The 10369-nt window shown below is 45.5% G+C and overlaps 1 protein-coding gene across 1 annotated transcript; it reads left to right on the forward strand.

Annotated features, from left to right (window-relative positions):
• The first annotated feature begins 1835 nt into the window (after positions 1–1835).
• Positions 1836–9272, forward strand: LOC113408802 (E3 ubiquitin-protein ligase CCNB1IP1-like). Its single transcript, XM_026662211.1, has 3 exons — positions 1836–2132; positions 7509–7842; positions 9073–9272. The coding sequence occupies exons 1-3, from the start codon at positions 1836–1838 to the stop codon at positions 9270–9272; spliced, it is 831 nt and encodes a 276-aa protein (XP_026517996.1).
• The last annotated feature ends 1097 nt before the right edge of the window (positions 9273–10369 follow it).

The following is a 10369-nucleotide window of genomic DNA, read 5'->3' on the forward strand; positions in this document are numbered from 1 at the left end:
GGTCCTTCAGTGCCACCGAAGACCTGGAGCGCGTGAAGGACCCACCGCCAAAGACTAGGAGCGCGGCCCGGTGAGTACAAGCCCCATGTGTTTTTTTTACGTTTTTTTTTTTTTTTTAGTCATCCCTGTCGGGGCCCCGTCGAAACTGTTCGAATCGGGCCCCGCACTTCCTAAAGCCGGCCTTGCATGTCATAGCCTATAATGGCAGATGGAAATAATCCCTCTACCAGCACCTGTGAAACTGCCATTGGTGCATCCCAAACCTGCACTGAAAGCCTTGCAGAAAACTACAAATACACTTTGGAAGTAGTTGCCTTAATAGCCATATAGTTCCCCCTCAAAACTTGCACACACAATTGACTAGCCCAAGAGCACAAAATGAAGCTATAGAGAGTCAGGGTGGGTGAAGTGATATCATTTACTGGATCAACTTCTTTTGGTGTAAGAGACAAGCTTTTGAGATACACAGAGGTCTTCTTCAGACCTGGACCAAGCTCAAAAACTTATCTTTTATTGAACCAGCTTCTGTTGGTGAAAGAGACATCACCTCACCCATCTTGTCACTCTAATATCCTGGGACCAACATAGCTACAACACTGCAAAGTGAAACTATTGCAGAGTTGGGAAGCATCTGCAGGAACCTTAATTTCAGTCCCACCTGCTCTAACCACTAGAAAACAGGCTTCTCCCAGAATTGGGAATAGAACCCAGTAGTCCTGCCTCCCAGACCCTACTGCTTGCACAGAAGAGGGGATAGAAACTAGGAGTCCTGACTCCTAACCACTAGACTCCACTTCTCTCCCACAACTGGAACAGAACCCAGGAGTCCTAACTCCCAGCCCCACCCTGCTCTAACACCTTGGTGTTAATACAGGCCAAACCTGCATTAGCACACTATAGACCCCATGTGCATTGGCAGAAGTAAAAAGCTGGATCAGCACATACCCAAAAGCTGGGCATCTCTGGCAACTGTGCTACTCTATCACCATTGACATGCACAGGACTCTCCCAATGTGGCTTGTGGACACTATTACAAGAATTAAACTTGGCCCTTCAAAATATTAACTAGACTGGAAGAAATGTCATCTCCTGAAGGGACATGGCCAATTTCTCACATGGGTTGTCCAGAACCCCAAAATGAGGATTGACACTTAGGGTACGTCTATACTTACCCGCTGGTTCGGCGGCAAGCAATCGATCTTCTGGGATCGATTTATCGCGTCTTGTCTAGACGCAATAAATCAATCCCGGAAGTGCTCGCCGTCTCCGCGAGAGGAGTAGGCGGAGTTGACGGGGGAGCCTGCCTGCCGCGTGTGGACCCGCGGTAAGTACCTTTAACTTCGAACTAAGATACTTCGACTTCAGCTACGTTATTCACGTAGCTGAAGTTGCGTATCTTAGTTCGAACTGGGGGCTTAGTGTGGACCAGCCCTTAGAGTTTCCCCAAATAGTCCTTTAAAGTATCCTGTGACCATTTTAGTGGCCAAATGTGGGATTTTGGTTGCCACCACTTTTGAAAATTGGGCCATTTTTTCTTCAGAGACGCAAGAGGCTTCTGAAGAAAAATATCCAACTGGTTATTTTGATGCTGCATAAAAGTGTCAGTGTTTCCACTTCGGCTTTTAGGGTGGAATTTATAAAGCAGCATAAGGGAGTTAGATGCCTGAATCCCATAATTCAATGGGAGTTGGACGCCTAACTCTCTTAGGCCCCTTTGAGAATCCCAGCCCGTATGTTTGTTTTGCTCTATAGGTTTGGTGTGGTGAGTGGCAGATTCCTTTCCACCAGGGGGTATTTGTTTTGGAGTCAACACCCTTGCTGTTGGCTCCGTTAAAATGTCTGTGTGTGAGGACATGTTGCTGTGCAATTACCGCAAGTGCCGTGTCAAGCTCTCAGGCTATGCCTGGGTCACGGCTTGCTCACACATCTTCTGTGACCAGCACGGCAGTGGGGAATTCAGCCGTTCACCAGCAGTCTGTCCTGCCTGCAACAGTGCCCTCTCTGGCAAGCTAGACATTGTCCGCACCGAGCTAAGTCCCTCTGAAGAACACAAGGCCATGGTGTTGGCTGGACTTCGGCCAGAGACTGTGCTGGACATCAGCTCCCGCGCACTCGCCTTCTGGACATACCAGGTAAATCCACCTCAGGTGGGGGATCAGCATGATGTCCTAAGATAGGTAGACACCTTCAAAAGTGTCTCTGAAAATATAATTGGGAAGAGATTTTGTTTGCTAAAGGAATGAAAGATCCAAAAGTCAGTCTTTATGGCTACCTATATCTCATGCATGGAGGGCAGAGCTGACACCTAGGTCACTCCAAAGGGAGGGCCACCGTGCTATATTTTGTGGCCTGAAAACTGTGGAAGGGAGCCAAAGGGAATGGAATAGGATTAAGAAATCCCATTGTTTGGTTTTGTTGTGTGGCCTTGGGACCACAGAGAAGGTTGCCCCTCACTCTCTGGTTCAAAATCACCAGAGTGTGGCATTTGCACTTCTCCCTCCCTCCTTCTCTGTCCAACTGTCAGTGTAAAACATTATTGCTCTATTAGCCATTCCTCTCTTTCTCGTCTGTCACCGTGGAAGGTTCTGTCCATCTTTGCTACACATTCTTTCTTTCCTCACATCACAACAGTATCAAAGCACCTCACAAATATTCATGAATTATCCTCAAGGAGAAGTATGTCTCTATTACTATCTCCATTTTACATGTAGGGAACTGCAGTACGGACATTAAAGCAACATTTTTAAGTGTCCACTAATTTTAGGAGCCTCGCATTTGAGTGCTCAACATGAGACCCATATGACCTGATTTTTAGAGATGCTGTGTGTGACGAGTTGGGTCACAGAAACCCCCTTGGGACTGCCACCTGATGTGCTGAGACTACTTCTGAGCTGGTTTTCCCTGCCAGCTTGGGATTTCAGTAGCCTGTCTTGTTGAGACAGACACGCTATCCTGCTACAAACACAGACCCAGGTCTGAACCACATCCCCCACAAGCTGCAGACTTAACTGAAAACAGCTTAAGTGCTCATTTCTCTAGCACCCAGATACCCAGTTCCCAATGGGATCCAAACCCCAAATAAATCCGTTTCACTCTGTATAAAACTTATACAGGGTAAACTCATAAATTATTTGCCCTCTATAACACTGCTGGAGAGATATGCACAGATTTTTGCTTCCCCAGGAATTAATTACTTGCTCTAGGTCAATTAATAAGCAAAAAGTGATTTTATTAAGTATAATAAGTAGGATTTAAGAGGTTCCAAGTAATAACAGACAGAACAAAGTAAATTACCAAGCAAAATAAAACAAAAACATGCAAGTCTAAGCCTAATACAGTAGGAAACTAAATGCAGGTAAATCTGACCCTCAGAGATGTTCCGATAAACTTCTTTTACAGACTAAACTCCTTCCTAGTCTGGGTCCAGCAATCACTCCCCCCTCCCCCGTAGTTACTGTCCTTTGTTCCAGTTTCTTTCAAGCATCTCTTTGGGGTGGAGAGGCTATCTTTTGAGCCAGCTGAAGACAAAATGGAGGGGTTTCCAGAGCCTTATATAGTCTTTCTCTTGTGGGTGGAAACCCCTTTGTTCTCCTGTGTAAAATCCCCTCAACAAGATGGAGTTTGCAGTCACCTGGGCAAGTCACATGTCTATGAATGATGCAGCTTTTTGCAGGCCGACACCATTGTTTACATGTTAGTTTGAATGTTCCCAGGAAAGCTCAGATGTGGATTGGCATCTCACAAAATCCACTGTTAGTTAAGTGTTTCTTGATTGGGCACTTACTGAGAATAGTCCTTTACCAAGAAGCTGACCAAATGCTTCACTGAGGCTACTTAGAACCAAACAAGTACATAGTCAATATTCATAACTTTGGATACAAAAATGATACACACATACAGACAGCATAATCATAACCAGCAGACTACAACCTTTCCATAGACACCCCACTTGGCCTCCTTGTACAAGACCTGGTACAACCATAGGACCCTGGTTGCAACAATGATTTATACAGTCACAGTTTATGTCAATAACATCACACTGTGCACCCCACAGCTCTTATCAGCTTCAGTTGGAGTGTGGAGTGCTCAGCACATCTGAAAATCAGTCCGTAGATGTCTTGTGTTGGCAACCCTAAATTAGTGGTCCCTATTGAGAATATTGACCTAAGTGACTTACCCAAAGTCACTGTGGCAGCAGTGGGAACTGAATCCAGATCTCTTAAGTCCCAGTCCAGTGGCTTAACTTCAGACCATCCTTCCTTTGGTACACTGTAGTCATGCTACTGTCGGAGAAAAACTGAGTTCTCACTCTTTTGTTTGGGTACAGCAAGTCAGAAGCTTTATTAACTCTCACAATTGTGCAGAGGGAGAGAGCTAAGCAGGTCTCTCTCCCCGGTACCTAATTACAGCAAGCATTTATACCTTTCATTACAGAAATAATGAGAGACAGCTGCATTTTGTTTATACATAGGCCATCTTGATATCTTATTTCTTAATTGTTTTGACTCTTGCCAACATACAATATTTCCTATACCTTATCTACACAAGGTCTTCTACACCTTATCTATACAAGGTCACAATAACTTCTCACACAGTACTTTTTCACCCGCCTCACACAATCCTCGCTTCTACAAATCTCGCGTTATCAGGGTTACAGTTAGCCTGACTCTTGCTAACAAACTGTCATGCTTAGCAGTTCTTTTCTGACAGTTCTTTTTTTGCTTCCACAACCCCCCCTTTTGTACTTCTAGTACAACAAACATTCTCAAACCTCTATTTGCATTAAGTCCTGGACTTCAGATTCTACATCAGATGTTTTAATTTTAGCGGTTCTGATTGGATGTAATGACAATGCATGATTAGCATGAACATGAAAGGTATTACTATTATTACGTCTTTTACAACAACAATAACATAATCCTAAGCTAACTAGTAACAATACAAGCAATAACATTCCCATAGCAATACTATAATGGGGTTGTTGTACAGCCTTAGTCACAAAGCACAATACATCATACTTAGTACATAAAATGGATACTCTATAAGCAGTCTGAAAGGCATACTTTTCAACTTGATATATGTTTTGAAGCATGTGAATTTGCCCTTGTACTTCAGAGATTTTCTGAATCTCTGGTAACAGTGAAAACAAATTTTGAAATCTATCAGGTACTAAACTAGTCCAATTAAAGGGTATTTGGAACCTAAGGGCTACTTGGAAAACTCTATCTGCAGGCCAGTAAATAATATGATTGCCTGCAGTGGTAGTGAGATTAAAATGCATGTCTTGTAATGTGGTGTCATTAACATACACACAGCTATTATTAGCTTGAAAAAGTAAGTGTCCTGTCAGGGTAGTTCCTTGTCCCCTACCCTCCCAGCAAACGTAGTCATAAACAGTGACAACTTCTCCTGGCTTCAGTTTACGGATACACTGAAGCTGTGGGGGTTCTAATGGCCAAAATGTCCATAGACTACCTAACCCCATCCAAATGTCAGGTGTAATCCCAGGAGCACTGACTAAAAATCGATTGGGCATACCAGGTGGTCTAATTTCCCAGATGTCTCGGTGAATTACCCAATCCCACATGCATCCTCCCCATGGACCCGGCAGGATACGGTATGTGGGAGCCCACACCCCCTTTACCGGTCCATATGCTTGGAAGGAGCATTGAGAACGTCCGCACTTCCATCCAGAAAGTTTCCAAGTAAGTCTCCATGGCCACAGCTCAGATGGTACTCCTGATGTGTCTGTAAGGGCAGTGGGCCAAGCCTGATGTTCTAGATCATTCTGAATGGACATCAGCTGGTCATTCAGGAAATCCTGAGTCTCTGAACATGCTAGATCCCACTGCAATGCCTTCCCAGCCTCAGTGATATTCAGTACCATCTCTCTCAGCAACTTCTGGGTCATAGAACTAAGGGCGGAAATAACATGTAACTCACCAACTCCAGCCTGTACCTGGGTTAGTTGTGCTCCAGAAACAAGGCCAATGGCCTTCTCTAGTTGGCCCAATTTCTTATCATGTTCTTGGTTTTTAAAAATATTCCAAACTGCTGTTGCACTATTGGCCCCATCCCACAGGGATCCGGTCAAGTCTCTCTTCTTTCTAGAGGAAATAACCCAAGCCCTCTGTTGTGCTAATCTGATGGCAGCCCCCTGTGAGCAGTTTGGGTATGTAGAAGTAATCTGGAAACTGGATAAGGGTAATGAAAATTTAACAGTCCCTAGTGTAGTGTTAATCACAGTCCACCGATATTCTACTACATCTCTCTTTGGTGTAGTACTATACCACATCTGTTGGTCAAATACCTTTATGTATTTCCGGGAGGCATTAACATTAATGGTATAAGAGGGGGTGTATTGCAATAAGGTACAAGTCACATTATTAGTCACCGGAATAATTTCTATGCAGGTAAAATTTCCAGTGGCAGAACAAACTTTTTGGGTATTTGTCTGATTATTCACTAATTGGGTGACCAAATAACAATAAGGGCCTCTCTCATTTAACACAGTACAAGTTCCAGGAACAACCATCATATCTACTTCACTATAGAACCCATCAATTGCAATTATTAATTCTTGGGGTTCGCTGGTAGTGATATCATGTATTTCTATCTCTACTGATCCATTTGTTTTCCATTCAATTGTTCGCTTATATACATTATCCTGAACTTTAAAGAATAATTTCTCTGAACAAAATTTCAGTAAATCACTAAGATGTGAAAGCCTTGGCCAATGGGTTTCATTGGAATATACAGTACGGTTTGTATCTGGATAAGTCACAGTGGTGGTGGCAGGGGTCAAGGGACTAGTGGGTGTAGTCCTAGTGGTGGCAAGGCGGTTTTGATATTTATCTTCTGAAAGCCAATTAGGAAGGGCAGTGCATCCTGAAGGTACCTGTCCATAAGCACAAAGTCCCGCCCCTGGAAAAAAATCCACCCCACCACTGGACCCCGCATTCCCAGGAATGGTCCCCACAGTTCCCTCCTTGCCAATAAACAATGCTCCGTCTCTTCCACCAGGGCCAGTTCTTAATGTCTCTTGTAGTCAGGAATCCCTGGACTTTGGTGGTTTCAGCAGAGCGAGTGTTTCTTCTTTTCTTCTTCAAAAGCAGTTGTGATTCACCATAGTGCAGGGGAGAGGTTACTAGCACTTCACCCTGTACTGGTGTGATTCCTGTAAAGGAATTCAAAGGCGTTGTAGATCTGTCAGTGGACAAGGGAGAGGTTACTAGCACTTCACCTTGTCCTCTTTCCCTGCTGTCCAGGAGGCACAGCAGAGCTAGCAGGAGAAATAGGCTGATCAGCAGCTGGAGAATCCTCTCCAGGTGGAGGGGTCTTTTTGCAGTGAGAAGCATGGGTCCAGGTGGGCAGTCCTTGGCACTTCACAGCGGTGTTGGTGGTTAACAGGACTTGGAAAGTATATCTCAAGTGGAGTGACTTCACTTTCCTTTGACAATCAGTGGTCAAAGAAGCCTGTCACACCTGTCATAATCTCCACATGGCAGGTTCACCAGGAGCGCCTGTACCAGGAATACACCTACAGCAAGGCTGAGGGACACCTGAAGCAGATGGAGAAGGTGTACACCCAGCAGCTGCAGAGCAAGGACATGGAACTGACCTCCATGAAGAGCGAGGTCTCCTCCCTGAAGAAGGTGCTGGAGGAGTACAAGAAGAAGTTCAGCGAGCTCTCTGAGAAGCTCATGGAGCGCAACCGCCAGTACCAGAAGCTCCAGGGCCTCTACGACAGCCTCCGTCTGCGCAACATTGCCGTGGCTAATCAGGAGGCTGCCCACGAGCCTCCCATGATGCCTCAGCCTGCTGTCTTTGGCTTCCCATTGGGTAAGATCTGTGGGGAGTTCTCATTTCACTACTCACAGAGGTTGCAAAAGCTGGCATAAGGAGTCACTACACTGACACTGTTAGTGGAGGGGACAAGGGTTTAGTGGGCTATAGAGACTGAACTCTCCCTCCATGCCATAGGGCAGGAGGAGGCACATATGTGTGTGTGTTTGAAGGAGGAGGGCTTCACACAGACCAGTCACTCTCCAAGTGTTGCCATATCAGCAACTTCCCAAGTGCTATGAACAGGGCCGGCTCCAGGCAACAGCCTGGCAAGCAGGTGCTTGGGGCGGCCACTCCGGAGAAGGGCGGCACGTCCAGCTATTCGGTGGCAATTCGGCGGACGGTCCCTCACTCCCGCTCGGAGTGAAGGACCTCCCGCCGAATTGCCGGCGCAGATCGCAATCGCGGCTTTTTTGTTGTTGTTGTTGTTGCTGCTGCTTGGGGCGGCCAAAACCCTGGAGCCGGCCCTGGCTATGAAATATTTGATTAGACACTCCTGTGTGAGACAAGTAGATGGGTTCTCAGCTTGGACAGTTGTCCATCTATCAAACCCCACCCACGCTAATAGCTCCCCTCTTTGGCAGCCTCAGAGGAGAGGCCACGGACTGAATGGGCCATGGAGATTAAGCTCCTTTCTCCCTCCTCAGAGGGGATTTCTCCAGAACATGGGTTAATTCACGCCCTGAATCCCAAAGCTTTGAACATCCCTTGTAATTTCTCCAACCTTAGCTAGCCATGTGGTATCGCCAATGCACAAGCTTTACTGTGAGTCTCTGGGCATTTGGTGTGTTTAAAAAAAGGGTAAGTTTGTAGTCCTCATGGTTGCAGAGAAAAGAGGGAAACTGTGACTAATAAATGCTACAGAACCAGAAGGAAATTTTTTATATAATTTTAAGAACATCATGATTTTGTAAGCAAATCTCATGAATTTTGGGGGCTGGACTCTTGAGCGTTGGCATTTGTCTCTTTCGTGGGTGGTACCTCCTCATCAAAAGGTTTACGAATCCAGGCTAATGGATTTAGGCCTAAATCAGGCCTTCAAATTCCACCATGTCCTGTGACAAACCCAACCTTAGCTCCTGCATTTAAATCAAGCCATGGTCACTCATGGTCTTAGATTTGGAGATTCTATGTTCAATCCCCGAATTGTCACACTACTATAGTCACTAATGTCTATTCTGATAGAGAATCCAGCATCCAACTGACCCTGTATCATCCCCTTTCTAGGTAATGCTGCCAGGTTCCCTGGGGATGCCACACCGGTCCGGGGCAGGTGTGGGGAGGGAGACTTCCACTTCAAACCCTTCTTTGCCACATCCCCACCTGCGGGTGAATCCAGCAACAGCTTCTTCACCTTCGCCTCTCCCAGCAACGAGCTGGAGCCACATCCTGGAGCTAGCAGGGCCTACAAGATGAAGAGGATGTAACCGGTAAAGCACCTTCCACACCTGCCTCTTGGAAATTCAGCCCATCCATCAGTGGGGGAAAGAGTGAAAATGCTTATTGTCTGGATTTGGGATTCTCCTCAGTATTGGGATATTTCTTTTAGATATTGTAATGTAATCTCCCTCTGATTGTCACCGGCAGATTGTCTTGACCTCTCATCCTAGTCTGTAATGCCCTGTCACCTCTGATTGTCAATTTCATTGTCACAACCTGTCACCAACAGACTGTCCCTCAGACTGTAAACCTCTCTCACCCTTGGATTGTCCCTCTCAGATTGTAAAATTGACACCCTCTGACTGTAGTATCCCATCGCATTTGGACCAAGATCCTCAAGGCACCTAAATACCTTTGAGGATCTGGGCCTGGTTCCGATGTACTCTGCTTAATAGGTTACAAATTTATTGTTGTTGTCTGTGTGTGTGTGAGATAATGTGTGGGTGTGTCTGTGTGTTTGTCTCTATGTGTGCATGCAAATCTATGCAAGTGTGTATTCTGGTGTGTTTGCCTCTGTGTATGTATTTGGGTCAATCTATGCGTGGGTGTGTTTATCTGTACTCATGGGTGTATAAATCTAGATAGCTGTGTATTATCTGTGTGTGTAAGTCAATATGTGTGCTTAAATCTGTGTGTGTATTTTGGTGTGTCTTTCTCTCTTGTGTATGCATACGGATATATATGTGGGTAGGTGCCTCTTGCTGTGTGTGTGTTTATCTCTGAATGGGGGAGGGTGCGTAGCTCCATGGGTGTGTACATGCATAGTTCTGTGTAAGTGTGTTTTCGCTTTTATATTTATGCTTGTTTTCATATGTGTGTGTGTGTGGGAGAAGCAGGGTTGGTTTTGGCATCTCGCAACCGATGGATTTGTGCACTGTATAAAGTGACCTTTGTAAATAGGTTGTTCACCCTCTCAGAAATAAGATTAGCAAAAAAAGAAAGGAAAAAAAATTGATCTTTTGTATCTTGGTTTCTAGTTCTTGTTGGATCAAGGATGTCCGCAGTGCGGGAGGCGGGCAGCGTGGGGCGGGCAGGTTGGGTGTGGGTGTGTGAGATCAGGGAAGGATCCCAGGAGTGAGGGAGG

The sequence above is a fragment of the Terrapene carolina genome, unplaced genomic scaffold (assembly GCF_002925995.2).
Source record: "Terrapene carolina triunguis isolate 2854851 unplaced genomic scaffold, T_m_triunguis-2.0 Scaffold24369, whole genome shotgun sequence".
Lineage (NCBI taxonomy): Eukaryota > Metazoa > Chordata > Testudines > Emydidae > Terrapene > Terrapene triunguis.